Source organism: Myotis brandtii, unplaced genomic scaffold (assembly GCF_000412655.1).
Source record: "Myotis brandtii unplaced genomic scaffold, ASM41265v1 scaffold106, whole genome shotgun sequence".
Lineage (NCBI taxonomy): Eukaryota > Metazoa > Chordata > Mammalia > Chiroptera > Vespertilionidae > Myotis > Myotis brandtii.
The window spans coordinates 176627-197843 of NW_005353584.1; the positions used below are offsets into that span (position 1 = coordinate 176627).

The 21217-nt window shown below is 38.5% G+C and overlaps 1 protein-coding gene across 7 annotated transcripts in view; it reads right to left on the reverse strand.

The window, feature by feature from the left end:
- Positions 1 to 666: 666 nt before the first annotated feature.
- CD47 (CD47 molecule) overlaps positions 667 to 21217 on the reverse strand; it is a 46958-nt gene continuing 26407 nt past the window's right edge. For 2 of the 7 annotated variants that reach the window (XM_014540793.1, XM_014540782.1), the window contains 6 exons: positions 19334 to 19441; positions 17891 to 17983; positions 16339 to 16437; positions 14521 to 14613; positions 9191 to 9222; positions 7944 to 8448 (listed from right to left, as the gene is read on the reverse strand). In XM_014540793.1, coding sequence (XP_014396279.1) covers positions 8341 to 8448; positions 9191 to 9222; positions 14521 to 14613; positions 16339 to 16437; positions 17891 to 17983; positions 19334 to 19441 — 533 coding nt within the window. In that variant the 3' untranslated portion in view covers positions 7944 to 8340. Of the gene's footprint in view, positions 4428 to 6937; positions 6971 to 7591; positions 7617 to 7943; positions 8449 to 9190; positions 9223 to 14148; positions 14187 to 14520; positions 14614 to 16338; positions 16438 to 17890; positions 17984 to 19333; positions 19442 to 21217 lie in introns of those variants that run through there. The other 5 variants (XM_005856979.2, XM_005856977.2, XM_005856978.2 and 2 more) reach the window with 5 other exon arrangements.

A 21217-nucleotide genomic window follows, 5' to 3' on the forward strand; every position in this document is an offset into this window, starting at 1 on the left:
GTTTCCTTTCACGTCCAATCAAAATAGTCCTAATTGATAACCAACCAAATGGAGGTTTGAATTTACCATTGAATTTTGGAAGAGGATTATCTCATTCTACACAGGAGGAGGGACACTGAGGCACAGGTAGGTGGCTCCTCTTACCTGCCAAGCTCCTCTGCTAGTTAGCAGCATTGCCAGGACTAGAGTCTCTAGCTTTCTCATGTGCTGTTGTCACTGTACTGTGGGAAAAATCAACATGTAGGATTTCTTTAAAACTTTTTTTCATTTTGTCAATCCTCATTGGAGGATATCATTTCCATTAATTTTTTGAGGAGAGTAGAAGGGACTGAGAGAGTGGGAGAGAGAAAATGGACATGAAAGAGACACCTTGGTTGGTTGCCTCCCACATGGGCCCAAAATGAGAGGGGAGTGACCTGCAACACAGGTATGTGTTCTTGATCAGTAATGCCCCCCCCCCACCACAGAGCTACACTGATCTAGGCTGATTAAAACATTTGCTCCAACTAAAAGTTTCCTTAATGTATATCATACTTTAAAAATAAATGTATAAATTAACATTTTAAGTGATCCTTTTCACTGTTGACTTGAAAAAACATTCATAAACAAAATTTCTCAGAAATGTGCTGTGGTCTGCTGTAGTAACAATAGAAATAGCCCAACAAAATAGCTTAAAATGTTTTATTAAGTATATGTAATATTACAGGGTAATATTTACAAAGTTATGTTTTTTAAATAAAAAAGTACCTTGGCAAAGATTGCAGATATTCAAAGCTTTAACAGTGATAATTGATTTAATACATATTAAAAAAAACCTTGAACAGTAACACAGCTGTAAAACAACTTTGGTCTTTAAATCACTTCAGAAAATGACTAGTGAAAAATAGCACACCTTTAATTGCTATGGAAAAAGCCCCCAAGAGAGTATCTTGCACATAGCAACACTGGAGTTTTCTTTATTTAGATTGTTGATGGACATTCATCTGGTGTGGGATCTAATTCTCAGCGATGGCTTCTGTAAATAATGCTCCATTTAATAAAAACAGAAATGTCTTCCTTTCTCACCAACCCTAATAACACATATAAGATTCCACTGACACTGCCTTACAGAGAAGCTTATTGCTCTCTTATTTTTTCTAAAAGATAAATTTATGGGAAAACTGGACTTAAATGATAAATAAGAACTGTCAAATACCAAAGGCAGGAAACTGCCCATTCACTGCTCATCTCTTGAAAGGTACCTGGGTTATCCCTTTTAGCCATGGAAACTCACAAAGGACCCCAGTGGGAGATGGCAGTTAGTGATATTGAAAATACAACATGTAAAACTTTCTGAACATTCTCACCATCAAACAAAATATCAAAAAAAGATAAAGGGTTGCCCAACAATCATTTCTCTAGTTTCCAAGGACAGGTAAATAAAGTAGATGTATTTCCATAAATAACATGACAGATGTCCATTTTTGAATACTCACTTTGGGACAAGAGAAATCTAGAGGTGGAATAGAGCTTAATTCTTATTGAGATGAAGGAGTAAACTCATGAGTTTTGAGCTTTATTAACTCAAACCACAATTTGTTTGGTCACTTACTACAGTGACTACAGCATCCTGGAAAGATCAATACTTCTGATTATGGGCTAGCCTCATTATTTTATTCTGACATTCTCAGAAATTTTAAACAGAATGAACCTGGAGTTTCCAGGTGAAAAATTACCACCTCTGAAGGTTTTCAGAGTATGTGAAATTTGTCCTAAAAAGAAAACTCTTGCTCACTCTATTAAAAATAGTGGGACATCTACATACAACCAAGTCTCAATCATCAAATATATACTGGGTACCTAATGTATGTAAGACACTGAAGGGAAAAGAAGTGGGGGGTGAAGCTCTTGCTATGGAGGAATTTTCAAGTCAAGTGAGAGAAATGGGGAAGGAAGGGCTGAAAGACACTGTTTTGTGGCAGAGGAAAAATTTGATTTGGCCAGAAAGCTTGAAATGGTTGCTGCAAAAATGACAAATGGCATCACTCTGAGGACACACAATAAATAAAATTGGACAGAAGAATCAATGGAAAAAATGAGATCATGAAGTAAAAAGCAGATTATGGGGGAAACAGATATATGATGCCCAAAACATTGCTGGCAATTTTAATTAGGTGCGACAGAAAGTTGGGAGCCATGACAAGTCTGATGGAATGAGAATGAACTGGCCCAATGATGCCCAAGCAAGAGGGATGCCACTGCTGTCTGTGGTCCCTTTTCCAGAGAAGCTGACAATGACTCAGAACGAGACTTGCTTTCATCTGGCATTTATCCTGCTACCTCTCTGCCTTGTCTCATGCAGTGAATGCCTCCAAAGATAGGCAGCGTTAAAAAGAACACAAAGGATGGATAAGTCCCAGTTGAACCCTAAATAAAGGAGAGCTTACTGCATATTAAAAGGTAGAATGTTAGTGTATTAAAAATTTCACTATAAAGATTTTCATAGCTGACTTTTTCTTAATAGAGAATAAGAATTTCAATCTTTTTCAAGTCCATCTGCTTTTTCCCTCCTTTCAATGAAATTGTTTTCTAAAGTAACAACAATATTCCTAAAATATAAATATTTCGAAAAAAAGAGCAGCAGGAGCCATGCAAGTTGTTTAAAGGAATACAGCTCCCTCTACATAATATAATAGTTTGGACAGCAACACAAATAGGGAAAAATTAGTTTTCTTTTCTTTTTTTCTAAGAAGCGCTGTCTTCATAGTGTGTTCGGTTTTCTGAGAGGCATCACAGGTCATAAATTCTGGTTTGCCCTGAGCAAACCACTTGGTCCCAACATGAAATATGACAATCAATTTGACATTAAAGAGGCACATGGGAACATTCAGTGGACTGGGAAATAACTATTCGTAATACGACTACAAATAGGAATATCTTATTATTACACAAGCAGGAAAAATCACTAGTATTTTTAGAGGGTATTGGTGAGCAGTCAAAAGACTTGGCAACTGACCTAGAAGTTTTAGAAGTTTTAAGTGATCAAATATTCTCATCAAATACAATCCCACTCAATAAAGATCTTTGTTTTTAAATGTTTTTGCTAAAAGCATGAATTAGCATTTGCTCTCCTGTAGGTACCCACTGTTGTTTGTACAGAAGAAGCATGTGCCTGTCTTATACACGTGCACATACAAATACACACCCACAAAGGAGGAAAACGAGTGCTAATAACCTAAACATTCTCCAGGTGACCACACTGTCAGAACGTTAATTTTCTTCTAACGGAGTAGAAAACGGGGGTTTTGCTTTACTTTTCAATCGTGGAGTCAGGGGGATATGAGGCAGGACACAGGAGGAAGATGATGAGTGTATATCATGCAACACAGATACAGTAGCTATAGAACCACCCTTTGGAGGGCTGGTCTATTGGCCTGACAGTGACACACACTTTGTTGCCATGCAGGGGACACATAGTTCAAACCTCAATCTTGGTTTTTCATGCCCCAGATCAGAAGAGAAGTGAAAAAACACCATAGACTGTGCCTTCAAATCCAAGAAGGGAATACATATGCTACAACCATCGTTATTTTTGCTGAAAAGTTGAACACAGTTCTCTGAGAATAAATCTGGCTCCTTTCTGCAATGATACTACCATGTCACTGGACCATGTTCAAAGAGGAGAAAAGGTGCTACATCTTGCACAGCAGAAGCAAACAACAGGAGGACAAGACAGGGTTGAAAGGTTGTGTGAATAAAAGAAAAAGACATTCATCAGTAAAATTACCCTATATCTATTGAAGGAAGAATGTGTGAATGGCAACCCCCAAGAGTGAACACCATGATCTCCAAGAGTATCACGTCGCACAAAAGCAACACACAAATGTTTCCAACTAAATTCCTGTCTGTACTTAATTTTAATATGCCCTTGACCTAGAAGTGGCAGACCCATATCCGGCTAACACCATAACTGCCAAAGTGGCTGTGAACCTCAGTTTCCTGAGCTTCGAAGGAAACCACCATTTTTCAGTGACATCTCTGGGTAACAACCAGTTTAGTCCCAGGTAATTCTCACGTTGAACCAATTTACACTGGTGACCGAAAGTCAAGAGGTCCTAGGATCTGAAAGGCATCATTCTTGGAAGTTGCCCACTTTACTTTTGCCCCTAATCGAAGAAAATTAACAATAAAAAACTGATTGCAATTGGGCACACAACACAGATTATAATTCTTTTATTAACTAAATCACAAATGCTTTGAATAAAAACTTAACTGTAATAACCATTTAAAAGTCAATGATTTACTTTCTCTTATAGACGAGAGTCACTTTTCTTGTTTTCTTCTCTTGAACAGTGAGTGAGTCAAGGTCAGGGTCCTTAAACAGAAGTGCATTCCTTTCACATCTTACTACTCTGCAAGTCAGAGTCCATCACTTCAATTCAGTTACTCTGAAAAATTGAGAAATGAACATTTAATGTGTCTATTTTCTATGCATTAACAAGTTGGTTTATCTTAAAAATTTCGAATTTTTTCAAGTATACAATATCTGAAAATAAAGTATTCAATCTTAAGTTCGCAAAGGTCACAGATATAAGGCAGGCAGATCATTAGTCATTTTCGTGGCAGGAAGGGAAAGGGCAATGCCAAATGAGAGTAAAGATCAACCAAGTCTGATCACTTTCATTTGCTGGGTTAGCTGAGGACAAACCAAGGGATGCTGATTTTGTAAAGCAAAAGCTACTGCTCATAGAATATAGAATACTATTCCATCACATTCACTTTACATCTGTATCATTCATTTAATGCAAGTGAAACAAACATGTGATTAGGTATAAATCAAAGAGGAAACGTTCCCTAGGAGGGTACTTTGAACCTCACTCATGGATGAGGCAGACACACTGTGAGCATCATGCTGTTAGCTGTCAGCTCAACGATCCCACCAGACAGACATTTAAAATTAACCGACAAATTCTGAACAGCTAAATATTAGCAAATTAAGGACATTTCAAAGGTCATTATTGATTTTATGTGCTATTAACAAATAAAAACTGCTATATCTCCCCATACAGTGGTTCAAAAAAAGTCACATCTTAAAGGAAATTAACAATGGAAATGGTACTCAAGGTTTTATACTGGCTTTCTGACCATGGGGAAAAGGGGTTTCATTACTCTAATCAACTAAAGAAGAATTACTCCACAATAGAAAAGGAAAGAACAAAAAATTAAAAAAAAATAGGACACCAGAATGAAAACATAAGCAAACCATGCCACAATTCCACGCACCAGTTCTTTGTTTAATACCATTTCGTTTATTCCTACTAACTATGATTGTTTTTGGATGGCCGTAGTTAGTATAATAAAACATGCATTTTTGTAATAAAGGCTGTGACACACAGCTACAAAAGTGGGATCATTCTGTGCCTCCTTGTTAAACACAGCCTAAACATTGTTTTAAACTTAATCCACCAACACACAATTGTGTGATTTTACTCTTAGGCAAACATTAATTGTATTCGAGAATATAGACTCTTGAGATAAATGCTGCACTTTTGCAAGAGAGGTGAGCAAGTAGGTCACAGACTTTAAAACAGTGAAATGGAAAGTGAGCTATTTCAAATGATCAAGACATGACAGCAAATACTAAACATATGAAGAAGTTTTTGACAAGGTAAAAACACATTAAAGTGCAAACAGAACTAAATGAATACTTATAGCATTCAATATCTCTGACTTCTTTAACAAATGTGTTTGAAATATTTAATAAAAATTTTAAATTGTTAGCCCAGAGTCCGCCCCCCCCCCTCAAAAAAAGAAAAAACTGGAGTGACCAAAATTTTTCTCTCTCTCTTTTTATTTATTTCTAGAGGCCTGGTGCACAAATTTGTACACAGGTGTGTCCCTTGGCCTGACTGGCGATTGGGGCCCCCTCGCCCAGTCCCAATCAGGGCTGATTGGGCTGGCAGGCCAGGGGGAGGGACCATGGTTGGTTGGCTGTGGGAGCACACTGACCACCCAGCCGGCTGTGGGGAGGGACCTCAGGAGGTTGGCTGGCCGTGGGAGGTTGGCTGTGGAGTGCACTGACCACCAGGTGGCAGCTCCTGCATTAAGCGCCTGCCCCCTGGTGGTCAGTGCACGTGATAGGGACTGGTCGACGGGTTGTTCGGTTGACTGGTGGTAACAGTCGCTTAGGCATATATATATATATATATATTTTTATACAAGTGTCTTATGGAGAGAGAGAGAAAGAGAGAGATTTTTAAGGGAGGGCAGGGAGAGTTGGTATTTGTTTGTTTTTTAACTTTTTTTTGTTGATCCCTAGAGAGAGAGAAAGGGAGAGGGATAGAGAGATGAAACATCAATGAGAGAGAAACATCATGGATCAGCTGCCTCCTGCACTGGGGATCAAGCCTACAACTTGAGCATATGTGGAACCAGTGATCTCTTGGTTCCTAGGTGGATACTCAACTGCTGAGCCACACCCACTGTGCTCTCTCTCTCCTTTTAAATCCTCTCCCTAAAGGTTAGAACCAAGTTCCTTTATGAAAAAGCAGAGATATTAAGCCCCCATGGGTTAAATGCAACAAAATCACCAACACAAGCACAAAAGGAACTCTGTCAAGATTATAAAGATTTGTGCCAGATTATCTACGTGTCATATAAAAACCATTTACAGTAACTGTCACTGCATCTGAAAGGTGTTTTTTTAAAAAGCAGTAGTTTCTCTTTGCTGTGAGCAGTACGGCTGGAGATCTGATGAGTGACACCCTACAGCTTTTATATGACTAGTGGTGCAATTTTAATACAGTAGATTTAAGTTTTGTAAATCAAGACATGTAAACCTTTATGCTTTGACAGTGTCCCTTTTATTTAAAATGCCGTATTTCCAAGAAGCAATTTTATTTCTTTTCAATGTCCACATTTTAACGAATCTATAACTGTATGTGCTTTTTATACTTACCATCATTCATCATTCCTTTCGATTCTTTAAATGCTAAGAATTAGTAACAAGCCAAGCAAGCGATTAGAAAGGTTCCACAATTAAAAATCATTTCTAAATAAACAACTAGGTAGTAATATCATGCCAACCATTCCACAGCTGTCAATACAAATTAATTTTAAGGCATTTGATTACAATGCCTTTCTGTGGATCATACCCACAGCCCCCCACAAATAAAATAGTCAGTTGAGAATATAGATCTAGATTTAGGGAGAAAGAAAGTGAAATGTTTTGGTCTCACTCCAGGGTGAGAGACTATATCTTCCTAAAATTTATAAATCAGAAATTATAATTGAGATTCTTCTATACTGGGGGTGCTGCTACAGACTTCATCTTGGCCAGTATAAGAAAGCAGTAGTCCCCTCGCCCAATATCACTTGCTAATGCATGCAACTACTTGGGAGATACAGAGCAGTGCATTTTTCTCAGAGGTGAGAACATTACAAAACAATACTCTTAATTCTTGATTAATAATCAAAAAAGAGAGGTCAAGGAAGGAAAAAAAAACAACACTGGATTTTTCCCAAGGCATAGACAAAACTGCTTGGGGGCCAGTTAAAATTATGATCTGGTAATAGATCAAGAAAAATATACAAGTTTGTAATAATCACATACCATTAAGGGGTTCCTCTACAGCTTTCTGAAAAATATGTAAAACACATTTATATAAAAATAGAATCTATTTCATGTCCTTCATATTGAAATTTATATACGCTAACATTTAAACTATGTAGTAGACAGTGAATCCTATGGTCTAAAGGAAGGCAATAAAGGTTAAAAAGCAAAGCTTGCCAAGTCTCACTAATACAGCGGTTCTCAACCTGTGGGTCGCGACCCCTTTGGGGGTCAAACGACCCTTTCACAGGGGTCGCCTAAAACCATCGGAAAACACATATATAATTACATGTTTTTTGTGATTAATCAGTATGCTTTAATTATGTTCAATTTGTAACAATGAAATTGGGGGTCACCACAACATGAGGAACTGTATTAAAGGGTCGCGACATTAGGAAGGTTGAGAACCACTGCACTGATAGTTTAAGAAGTGTCTTATTTTCAACATTCTTTTTCTGTGCAGAATTTCCCACCCCACCTAGTCTCTGTCTATTCAAGAAATCCTAACTTTTTGAAAAAATTATTGAAGTCCAAAATACATAGCAACATAATAAATAGGACAGTTAAACAAGAGATAAGAGCAAAACAATCACTTGTAAGTCATGCAAAAAAAATGTGTTAGGATTTAATGGCTGGATAATCTCTAACAGAGGCACAAGAAAAGCTGCTGTGGGTTTGTGACAGTGTAGCTATGGCACCAGTCTTAGAATAAACACCCATGGTAGAGCACCCCTACTCCCGCTTGCCTTTCAGGCATGTCGGTTGAGGCTCATCAGAATTAGCAGCATATGCAATCCCCACTTCCTGCCACACAGGAGTCTCACCTGTGGCATTCCAGGTACAGCTACCATTAAATCCTTTATGGGAAGATGAGTACAATATAGTCCTTTCCAATGTTAATTGCAAAATGTAGCTTTTGTGCAAATAAGCTACTTTGTGCAAATGATGAATCTCTATTTATAAAGGTTTTCTTTTAACCCATCTCATTTATTTCTCTCAGTTTATCTCCTAAATTTACTCCTTTTCTTGGAATTTACTCAGAAAGCTTAATAAGATATCCAAAGATATAGTGAAAATGACAATACAGTGTGGAGGAAGGAAAATGATTATAAAATGAGGGAAATGAATCATAATTCGAAACAGATACTTTAAAGCAACATTTACATTTATTTTAATTATAGATTATTATTTTAAGTAAAATAATGTAATTTAATATAAATTTATCCCTCATTTTAAGCCTGAAATACTGTTTTGTATATGCACATCAAATAAATATAACAGGTAAGGCGATGTATTGGAGTCAGCTTTTCTTCAGCAGAGGCAGCCGATTATTCTTACACATAAACTGTTCAGTACTAGGTATGAGAAGTCTGCATTATCGTAAGAAATCATTTATATCCCATTGCTACTAAATGACCAAACACAGGTTTTAAAATAGAATTGGATCTATTCATGCAAAGGTTATGAAATGACTTCATTGTTCTCTTAATTTGATGTTACACTAAACAGATAGCAAAAGAGTTCAATATCTCAGTTACCATTCCTCAGTCGAAACTATCAAGTGATCAGACCCAATTCATTTAAGAAATTTTAACTTACCCTAGGAGGCTGTACAGCCCTCTGATTGGAAGCTGATAAAATTAAAACACAAGAAAATGATTAATAAATAAAGAAATTAAGCCAGTCCACTGTCTAGTTTTAAAATAAAATGTTTAGGGCTAAAATTAGAGGTGCCAAAAAGTCCATCGAGTTTCAGTTTTGATAGTCTATTTAAAAATTACAGAATCTTCACCTAGCTGGTGTGGCTCAGTGGTTGAGCATCGACCCATAAATCAGGAGGTCATGGTTCCATTCCTGGTAAGGACGCACGCCAGGGTTTCAAGCTCAATCCCGGGTCGGGGGCTTGCAGGAGGCAGCCGATAGAGGATTCTCTCTCATCATTGATGTTTCTCTCTCTCTCTCCTTCTTCCTTCATGTCTAATATCAATAAAAATATATTTTAAAAAATAAAGAATGTTCTGAATTATATGAATTGATAGATTAAAATGGTGCAAATAATCCATCTGCATCAAATAATAAACATACCCATCTGCTCACTTGCATATACCATATCTCCCCCACTTTGTGGTGGAAAAACTCTATCATCCGCTCATCCCACAGTGGACTCAACATCCTCCCTACTAAGAGGGCAGAATGTAACAGTGACCAATCTGGGCCTTTGCTCCATTGCCCACCCTTATCTCACTGCTCTTGTTCCTTGTAGCCTAGTCTTTTTCTTTTCTTTCATCTTTCCAGTTTTCAAAGCTCCAAGTAGGTAACAAATGAAAGAAAATATTCAGATCCCTTTGAGTTTAAAGAATTACTTTAGTTAGTTTCAGCTACAGCCCAGTCCTTCTCTATGTGTTCCTTCTTAGCTTACCCTTCACTGCTTCTGAATGGATTGGTTAATGAAGATGAAGGAATATAGGGCATGAAGAATGTGACAAAGGAAAAAGAACTGCTCTAGGTGCATAAAGAAGAAGAGAGAACTTCCTTATAAAATCCAAGCAAGGAGTACCCAGAGCAGCTAAAACCAGTCCTAATTACAGAATCAGAGTCCTGCAGATACAAAAGCCTCAACCAACAACATCCTGTGAATGACTCTGGAGGAGGAGGATGCTACCAGTTAGAGTAGTCAACCCCACTGCTCTGCACTGGATAACAGCACTGGTTTGCTTATTAGTAGGTTGACGCAGGCCTCAGAACTGCTCTAGTTTTCTATGCTATTTATTTACTACCTTTCCTCCAGACCCACTTTACAAAGCTCCCAAAGCTGATGGGAAATATGGGTAAGTGAGACCCGACTCAAGGGCAGCCACTCTCTAGGTGGGCCAGAAGCTGATAAGGCTCTGGAACAGGGAAAATGACTGCTGACTGGCCTGGAAAGTTTCTTCTCCCCCTGACATCTGAAGGGAGAGTATCAGATGAAGACTAGAAAGTTGGCGATGGTAAAGGAAGGTGACAAGGAAAGTAAGCAAGAAGCTCAAAGCTTACAGCTCTAGGTAAGAAAAGCTATCAGTGAGAAGACATAAATAAGATGAAGAATAAGAACATAAAAAGGAGAGGATGAGCTAGTTGGCTATCAGGGAAAGAACCACCGAGAGAGGAACCAAGTAATGATAACTGGCAGAAGGGCTAACTGACTCTTGTTCCTGAGAGGGCAGCATGATGACTCAGTCTTTGGAGACATACTGGTTCCTTCCACTTCCTCAACAACCTACCGTTCCACTGTCTGTGAGGCCCACTTATGGACCTGCTCCCATGAGATTCCCATCACTGTTACTGTCCTATGTGGTTTAAAGTAAAGCTCCCTCAACTGGAGGTACACAGAGAGCAGTTTAGTCCTTGCAACCAAACAAGAAGAACACCTATTTTTACAGTACTATGGAGAGAAATGGGTTTGGCAATATTAGTGGATTCACATTTAGCAGTTTTCCAAATGAACCAGGCAGAATTACAAAACTTTATTAGGCCCATCATGACTGTCACATGTATATAACTCACTTCAACTAAGCCATGCCCTCTATCTATGTTCCATCCAAGAAAAGCGAACTAACCAGCTATGAAAATTACTGATTGCTAAAGTGAAGGGTCGGAGGTCAGATTTTAGAGTTATATTTTTGAGCTCAGAAATTTATTCGTCAGAATTAGTAATAAGAACTGCCAAGTCGCTCCTTTTCTATCCTAATCACATATAAAGAATAGTTTATGAGCTCCAATTCTCAGGCACAAGAAACATCAGATTTGCTGAGCCTATTCTGAAAAAAAAAAAAAAAAAAAGGATCTATAAAGAACAGTGATTCAGAGGGACACAGGTTAGCTGTGGTCCCTCTAATATAATAAAACCAAATAGCGCAGAAGTTAATTTTGCCTGAGTTGATCCTCTCCAATAAGCATCTGACCTATGTAACAGAAGAATGACTGTAATATATCTGCTGCCACCACGGGCCTAAGACATCGACAGCCACATCTACATAGTTTTAAAACCACAAAGCCTTAAGCATTTCCTATGAGCTCACTTGCAATGTTTTGACTTACTCTTTTCTCCCTGAAACACTTGCCACATGTCATAAATATAATTCTAGTTTGTGCATTTTCAGAAATACTTTTTTTTATTGATACCAGAATTTATCTTACCTCCACATTGGACAAGACAGTATCACTGAAATTTTTATATACCTCTCTCTATTCCATGTCATTCTAATATATCTGAGATGTGGTCAATATGGTTTCTGACTGCTACAAGGTTGATTTGTATCAAAACATGATTATAGTCCTTATACTAGTAATGGCTCTAAAAAATTAACAAGTATATAAACACCCTATATAAATAACAAGCCTAACTTGATCGAGTTCCTTTTAATCTTCTATACATTCTCATATTATCATTGTTTCCAGTGCCTAATTTCATTTTATAAAATTTAAATCCTTCTATGAAAAAGAATCCAACACAGTTAAAGAAGACCAGAGAAAATGAAAGTTAAAATCTCACTCCTTAAAATAACAGGTAAGGGTACAAATTTAAACTTGGAAATAACGCAAATGATCAAAGTTAAACTTCTCATAGGAACATTAACTTAGTCTTAAAAAGATAGCTTGGATTTTTTTTTCTTTTTTGTAACTATATGAGGATTTTATTGCATTTAAGTTGAGACACATTCATTAGGCTTTTCCAAAACAGAGCATCTGCAATGAGTAAAAGTTATTTTGGAAACATTTACAATTTTTACTTCCTGATTCAAATGCTCAAATTTGCAACCTTAATGTTACTCAGCTTCACAGACTCTATAAGAAACACACATCCATTTTCCTAGTCTACAGCAGCATCTACAGAGCAACGTTCTTGTACCTTTGTTCTTCTTACCCTTCAACTGAAGGCAGGGGTGCCTCTGAACTCTGGCATCAGGCAGGTTGATGTGAAAAGTTAATTTAGAATATTATCACCATGTCAATAAAATGGGTTAAAGTCTTAATTTACACATGGCATATTTAAGTATAAGAAAGAAAAAAATAACCTGGTGAATTTTCATAATTTCCCTTTGCTTTTAATGTGAGAATAGTACATTTGTAATGTTATGGCTTCTTAGGGATGTTGGCAATGGAGAAGGGGGGAGAGCAAGGTCAAGGGGGTGGCAGCTAGACAATGCCTGTTTCCACTTGAGTCAGCATCTCCAGATCTATTGGCAACTGTACTGCACATCCTTCTTTGTTAGACATGAAAAGCATGGGGGTATGGCAATAAAAGGGAGGGCAAACCAGATAATGAAGGGAAAAAATAACAAAGATCTGACCATCAGTGAGTGACACCTAATACTACATAATGCTGTATGGGTACTGTAGCTCACATACTGTTCTCAGGCATTCACAGGGAGCAACATAATCAGCAGTGTCATCTTCCAGAACCAGACCAATGGTGATTAGAAGGAAGATTCAACAAAAATAGAATATGTATCAACATTCATAATGTGATGCTCATGATAGCTACCAAATGAAGGCAATTCTGCTTTATAAGTCTTAATTGTATTTTAAGAATTATGAGGCATGAACTGAAAAAATTTCAGTGACAAAATCACCCTAACTTTATGAACACATAAACTAAAGATAGGTAAATTTTAGTTAAGTACTGTGTTTTAATTGTTTAATAAACATTAATTAAAGGAAGACAAAGAATATATAACAGAATTGAACTCCATGACCAGTCAGCAAAAGCTGAAGTTCAAAAATAAAGATAAAATTTCTTTGAAAGTACTGTGCAAGTCATATGGAAAATTATTTGACTATTTGAATTTGTTAAATTAAAAAATTATTTGAATTGAATAATTCAAGGTTTATATGAATTTTTATAAACACATAAGTAATGCCTAAAGTAAAGCACAAAGACTGATTTTTTTACTTCATTAGTTTGTAACTTTTGATTATTCTGATAAATGTTTAAGAGTTTACTTTACTTCATAAATTTAGAGTGCTTTAAGGAACACTAAGAAAAACCAGATTGCAGAGAACATCTTTAGGCACTCACTATTAAAAGCACCTATCTCATTATTTATGTATTAAAAATAACTTATACAGTCCAGCTGATGTGGCTCAGTGGTTGAGCTTCAACCCATGAACTAGGAGGTCATGGTTCGATTCTGGATCAGAGCACATGCCTGGGTTGCTGGCTTAACCCCCAATGGGGGACGTGCAGGAGTTAGCCAATCAATGATTCTGTCTCATCATTGATGTCTCTGTCTCTCTTTCCCTGTCCCTATCTCTCTGAAATCAATAAAAATATATTTTAAACAATAACATACAAAAATCTGTAAACTAAAAATTGGCAGATTAAGTACAAAGTTTAGACACAATAAGTTGATTCCACACTTAATAACAATTGATTTTAAAAATAACAAAAGCCTAAATTTTAAAACACAATGTTTTTATTATAGTGTAATGCTTTTCACTAAAAATATTTCTAAGTCAATTATCAGAGGACACTACTCTTAATTAGCAAAAATGACAGATTTTGAATTTCAATTCCTGTCCACTTCTGGGCGTCAAGGCCTATAAACAGTCCAGTCTGCAAGAACAGCAAGTGAGAAGTAGGTCTCTGTGAACGAGCTCTATCACACCAACAATGGCCAATTAAAAACCCTTTTCTGTTTATTAAAATCAATCCTCAACCAGTTCTTCTTTTCCATAGCATTAAAAGGTTTATGCATTCAAAAACATACATTTTCTTTTAAACTAGGCTATAATCTAAACTTTTCAATATCTCATGATTTCTACTTTTTTCATTAGTTTCCAATACATTTCTTTGATCCTAAGCCGTACGAACCAACCAAAAGCATTTTCCAAATCATAGTATATTTGAAATTCTTGGCATAGACTAATAAAAATGAAAGTTGACTTACCAACAAATTTCATATAAACTAATCCAAGTAATTCCGCTAAAGCTATAATACCCAATCCTGAAATCAGAAGAGGACCATGCATTGGGGTGCACTCTGCAAAAACAAATAAAATTTTTATATTAGAAATTCACATTAAATAACTGAAGTTCTTAAAAGCAACAATAACAGTAATAAAATTAAGTTTTAGGGAGAGTAATTATTTTTCTCATTATCAAGAAACAAAAATTACCTACATATGTACCTGCATTATTAACTCAGTCAATGAAATGACTCCAAATTATTAAAATAGAAAAGCTTTGTTGGCATAGCATGTACCTTATCACATCAAGACTAATTGGAAATAGTTTGTGAAGCCTAAGCCTCCACCCAATGTTTATTTTAAAAGCTCGTTCACGAATGCAGGCAGCCCATAAGCTATATACAGCCAATAGGAAAGCACTAATCTCAGTGGGAACAAAATGATAGTGAAAAATGAAAGAACCTCATAACACTGAACGCTGGCAAAAATGTAGAGCAACAGAAATGTGCATTCATTGCTGGTGGGAACACAAAATGGTAATTTACTACAAAACTAAATATATTCTTAACATGCAATCTAGCAATTGCACTCCTTAGTATTTTCCCAAATGAAGTTGAAAAGACATGTCGACACAAAAACATGTACTTCTATATTGTGTGTCTAGTTCTGTGATTTTATAACAAATCAATACCTTTCCCATGTACTGAAAGCAACCAAGATGTCCTTCAATAGGTGAATGGATAAACAAACTATCGTCCATTCAAACAATGGAATATTATTCAGTGATAAAAAGGAATGAGTTATCAAGCCAAACAAAGTCATGGAGGAAACTTAAATGCACACCTACTAAGTGAAAGAAGCCAATTTGAGAAAGCTAGATAGTATATGATTCCAAGCTTAAGACATTTTGGAAAATGCAAAAATATGGAGGCAGTAAAAACATTGGTGGTTGCCAGGGGTTTCTGAATAGGGAAGATGAATGGGAAGAGCAGAGAGGATTTTCAGGGCAAGTAAACTTTTCTATATGATATGCTATGACTATGATCCATGTCATTATCTCTATATATATAAAAGCCTAAGCAACCCTTCCAACTGAATGACAGGAATGATGCACACTGACCCAGACCTTGCTGCGGGGGCCCTGACAGCCACTATCTGGTTCACCCACACCCCAACCCCAGACAGGAGGGATGAGGGAGCCCAATTCCTCATGGAATCAGCCAGGCCTTAGCTTGCAGGTGGGGCCCTGATAGCCCCAAATCTGGTTCAACTGCACCCAGGACCCAGACAGGAAGGAGGAGGGAGCCCAATTCCTTGGGGAATCAACTGTTGGTTAGCTTGCTGCTGGGGCAAACCTCCTGCAGTCCCTTCCCCCAGCCAGCTGGTTCCCCCTATCGGCTCCGATCGCTACCAGGCCAAGGGACCCCACTCATGCACAAAACCGTGCATCGGGCATCTATTACATTTATAAAAATCATAGAATGTACAACACCAAGATAAACCCTAATATAAACTATACACTTTAGGCGATAATGCTGTGTCAATGTTAGTTCAACAGACTGTAACAAATGTACTACTTGGTGGGAGATGTTGATAGTGGAGGAAGCTGTGAGCAGATGGAGAGTAGAGGGGAACTCTATTTTCCACTCAGTTTTTCTGTGAACCTACAATTCTCTAAAAAATAAAGTCTATATATTTAAAACAGAATAATAAAGACAAAGGAAAGGAAAGAAAAAAAGAGCTCTAAGAGCAATTACTGGTAAGAAGAGAAATTGTTTAGAGAAGATTGTGACCCTCACCTGAGACACAGAGGCTTAGTCCGACCACAGAGAGAACAAAGCCCAGCACCTGAAGGATCAATATGGTGATACTGAAGGAGGACATCCCAATAGCTGGAGCTGCAAGGAAAAAGCATGTTGCAAGTGTTTAAGAAGCAATCACTTCCACTTGTATTTCGTACAGTCAAGGTCAGTATCCTAGGACCAAAGACTGACTCTGGAGCTCCGTGTCAGGTGGTGGCTGCTTTCCCAGTGACCTAAGCCATCTCTCTCCACTCCAGCAGTCAGCTCCACATTCACACCCTCAGCAGCCTTTCATTTCTGCAGGGAGCTGAGCTGCATTGGCAGTTTTTACCCCAAATATTAGAACAATGCTGCTTTTACCACACGTGGGTATTTCACAATAGGAGTGGCTATTAGCAGGGCCTCACCACGTGCACACAAAATCACTCTGGTGGAGAACCACTGTGCAAGCATAACCCCTAATTGTGATTTTAGAACAAATTATACCATCTTAATATATAGCAACCCAGAGATAGGCTCTCATACCAAGTGTTAAATGTGCAAATGGAAAAAAATAGATTCTTTAATAATAATAAAAATATTTAGTGATTTAACCCAAAAATGGAGTGAAAAATGTTACCAATTATAGGTTAGATAGCTCTATCATCTTTTAAAACTACAATGTTAAGATTTGCAATAACACTTTATGATTTATAACCGTATTTTGTATAACTAGTTTTTTAAAGAGAGTTTTAGCAAAAGAAGAGAATGAGAATGTTAATATCTACTTATAACTTCAAAAACTGAAATAAGAATATGAAGATAATCATTAAGAAATTATGTAGCATAATTTTAAAAATCTACTACTGGCATTAAATATATCTCTGAAAATCACTTTTTTATAAAATAAATACCTTGATAACCTAATATAACATTAAAATTAATCCATATAGGGAAAATTTCACTAAGAATAGCTTTTATCCTATCTAATAAAAGAATAATATGCAAATTGACCATCACTCCAACACACAAGATGGCTGCCCCATGTGGACACAAGATGGCCAGCAGGGGAGGGCAGTTGGGAGGGACCAGGCCTGAAAGGGAGGGCAGTTGGGGACGACCAGGCCTGCAGGGGCGGGCAGTTAGGGGTGACCACACCTGCATGGGAAGGCAGTTGTGGGCGATCGGGCCGGCAGGGGAGCAGTTAGGCGTTAATCAGGCTGGCAGGGGAGTGGTTAGGAGCAATCAGGCAGGCTGGCAGGCGAGCGGTTAGGAAACAGCAGTCCTGGATTGTGAGAGGGATGTCCGACAGCCCGTTTAGGCCCGATCCCACCTGGCCTAAATGGGCAGTTGGACATCCCTCGAGGGGTCCCAGATTGGAGAAGGTGCAGGCTGGGCTGAGGGACACACACACTCCCTCCCTGCACAAATTTCATGCACCGGGCCTCTATTTGTATTGTAAAAACCTAACTCTATTGTATTATATAAAACCATACAAAAATATTTTAATCAAAAATGCTGCTTTTTAAATGAAAAAGGGCACAATCATGCTAAAACAACAAATACTTACCTATCATAAAAACAGAGTACTGAAGTAATATTAATATCACTGTAGGAACTACAATTAAACCAAGTCCACTGGCTCTCTTTGTTGAATATTCACCTGTTGATAAATAAAATTAACATTTAAAATATTTTCCTACTTACTTCCTACTCTATTGAAAGTTAAAGTACTCAATTTATTAAATGTATTCATCTCAATACTACTCTTATCAATTGCAAAACATTTAAAAATAAACTCTTACCCCAAAACCTCACACAAAATAAGTGACTTTTTAAAAAATATATATATTTTATTGATTTTTTACAGAGAGAAAGGGAGAGAGATAGAGAGTTAGAAACATCGATGAGAGAGAAACATCGTATCAGCTGCCTCCTCCACACCCCTACTGGGAATATGCCCGCAACCAAGGTACATGCCCTTGACCGGAATCGAACCTGGGACCCTTGAGTCCACAGGCTGATGCTCTATCCACTGAGCCAAACCGGTTAGGGAAAGTGACTTTTTTTTAAAGACCAAACTGAAGACATCTAAATGTAAACATCTAAATCTCAACATGTGGAAACATTCAATTGGTTTTTCCTCCTTCTTAACTACCTTGGAGCCTCTTACCAATCCCTTCATTTGCTATATTCAATCTGTCCTAAAGTCAAAATAGCTATTCTTTGTAGCTGTCTTCTTAATTCATCCTTTTCTCCCCACACCCTCACTAACTCCAGCTGCAAAGAGAGCTGCCAAATTTCTGTTCCTAAACATTACACCCATATTTTATTCTGTTAATAAAACGAAGGCTTTCTACTGTCTGGGACTTTGAGTCCCAGCCTATCCCTGCTGTTCTTTCCATGTGCTGCATACCCTTATTCCCAAATCCCATTCCCATCCCCCAAAGGCAAATGCAGTTTCAGATTGATTTGTTTCCCATGTTCATTCCCACTTCCATGTCTTGCCTGATGAAGTTTGCCTTTGCAGTGGGTTGAATGGTGGCCCCAAACATCTGCCTACCTCATAATTCCTGGAATCTGTGAATTAGGGTGAGCATTACATTATACGGCAAAATATATGAAAAAAATCTAGGATCTTGAAAGAAGGAAATTATCCTAGATTAACGAAGTGGGGCCTAAATTCAATGATAAGTGTCTTTGGAAGAGAGAGGCAGAAGGAGTTTTAACACAGTGGAAATTGGAGTTACCCTGCCAGAAGCCAAGGAATTGAAATGATTGCTAGCAAACACCAGAAAATAGAAGAGGCAAGGAATGGATTCTCCCCAAGAGTCTTGGGAGGGAGTATAGTCATGATGACATCTTTACTTCAGACATAAGGTTTTCAGAACTGAGAGAATTGCTATTGTTTTGTAACACCCAGTTTGTGGTAACTGGTTCCAGCAGCTCCACCCCCAATAATGTTCTCAACCTTATCAGCCCTGATTTCCTTTATAGTAACTGCAGATCTTACCTGGGACGAAGAGAATGGCTCCAACAATGACAAATGTAGTGAGCACTAGTCCAGCCACAAATAAAAGAATGGTTTTCTCCTTCGTAACACTGGCATTATATTTAAGTGCTTGAAAGAAAAAAAAAACACAAAAAAAATTCCATGAACTCAGTTTCAAGAAGTGAAGCCATTTCTGTAACTTAAAAAGTGCAGAAACAAACTGATAACTTCCTATAATCTAATAACCTTTGAGGAATAACTCCATTATATCATGTCAAGCTACCTGAAATCTTTTTCATAAGTCAGTCAATGACTAAACAGTGTCATAGCAGTATAAATATGGATGCTGAATTTATGGGTGATACTTTTATTCCCCTATACTTTAAAGATGAAGTCATATACACCATGCTTTCTCAATTGGGGCATTATTAACATTTAGGGCCAGGTAAGTCCTTGTGGCGGAAGGGGGCTGATCTGTATATTTAGAAGGTTTAGTAGCATCCTTGCCTCCCTCCAAACTGCATGCCAGTAACAGCCCCAGTTGTATCAATCAATGTCTCTAGACATTGGGAAATGTCCCAAGGAGTAAAACTGCCTCAGACTTACAACTGATATGGATAATACTGATGGGAAATAATTGGTAATGCTGAGAAAAAGAGAACTTTGTTCCACCTTATATAAAATTAGTAAAGCATCTGGAAATCTAGATATTTTGTTTTGAAAAAGTAGAATAAAATTGGACAAATCACACCCTCTTGATATCAGGAGGGAAGGGAATGCTTAAATTATTCAAGTAAAATCTATATATACTAGAGGTCTGGTGCACGAAATTCATGCACAGGTAGGGTCCCTAGGCCTAGCTGGTGATCAGATCCGATCTGCGGGGTGACCGGTCAGGTGATTGGAGGATCCCTGCTGGCACCCGCCTTTGTTGGCCTGGCGCTGCCCACTCACTGGCCCCACCTCCCACTGCTGCCAGTCTGGGCCTGAGGGCTGGGGGCAGCTCCTGTGTTGAGCATCTGCCCCCTGGTAGTCAGTGTGCATCGTAGTGACTGATTATTCCACCTTTCTGTTGATTTGCATATTAGGCTTTTATTATCTATACTAATAAAAGGGTAATATGCTAATTAAACCAGGTCGACCGGACATTTTCTGGAAGTCTTACTTCCTTCCAGACAGGTAGGGGGTGACCAGGCTGGCAGGGGGGCAGTTAGGGGATGACCAGGCTGGCAGGGGACCAGTTAGGGGGCAATTATGCTGGCAGAGGCAGTTAGGGGCAATCAGGCAGGCAGGTGAGTGGTTATGGGCAATCAGGAAGGCAGATGGGTGGTTAGGGGTGATGAGAAAGGCAGGCGAGCAGTTAGGAGCCAGTGGTCCTGGATTGCATCCCGCAGGGCCTAAACCGGCAGTCAGACATCCCCTGAGGGATCCCAGATTGGAGAAGGTGCAGGCCGGGCTGAGGGACCACCCCCCTGTGCACGAATTTTGTGCACCAGGCCTCTATTATAAAAAACCCTTGGCCATGACGCTGTCATGCTGGAACAACCAAAGACTGGTCACCAGGAGGCTGCATGTGCAGCGAGGTGCGTGCATGTGGGTGGGGACTTGACTCTGGGTCTCGCAGCGTGGTAGAAGTCAGTCTGGGTCCCGCGTCTCGCCCGGCATGGCGGGAGTCAGTCTGGATCCCGCCGGTGTGGCAGGTCTGGGTCTCACATGATATCGTGCACTGGGCCTCTAGTCTACACTAATAAAAGAGACACATGCAAATTGGTGTCACTCCGCTACCCTTCCCATTGGCTAATCAGGGCGATATGCAAATTAACTGCCAGCCAAGATGGCGGCCGGCAGCCAGGCAGCTTGAAGCGAACATGAGGCTTGCTTGCTTCAGTGACGGAGGACTCCAAC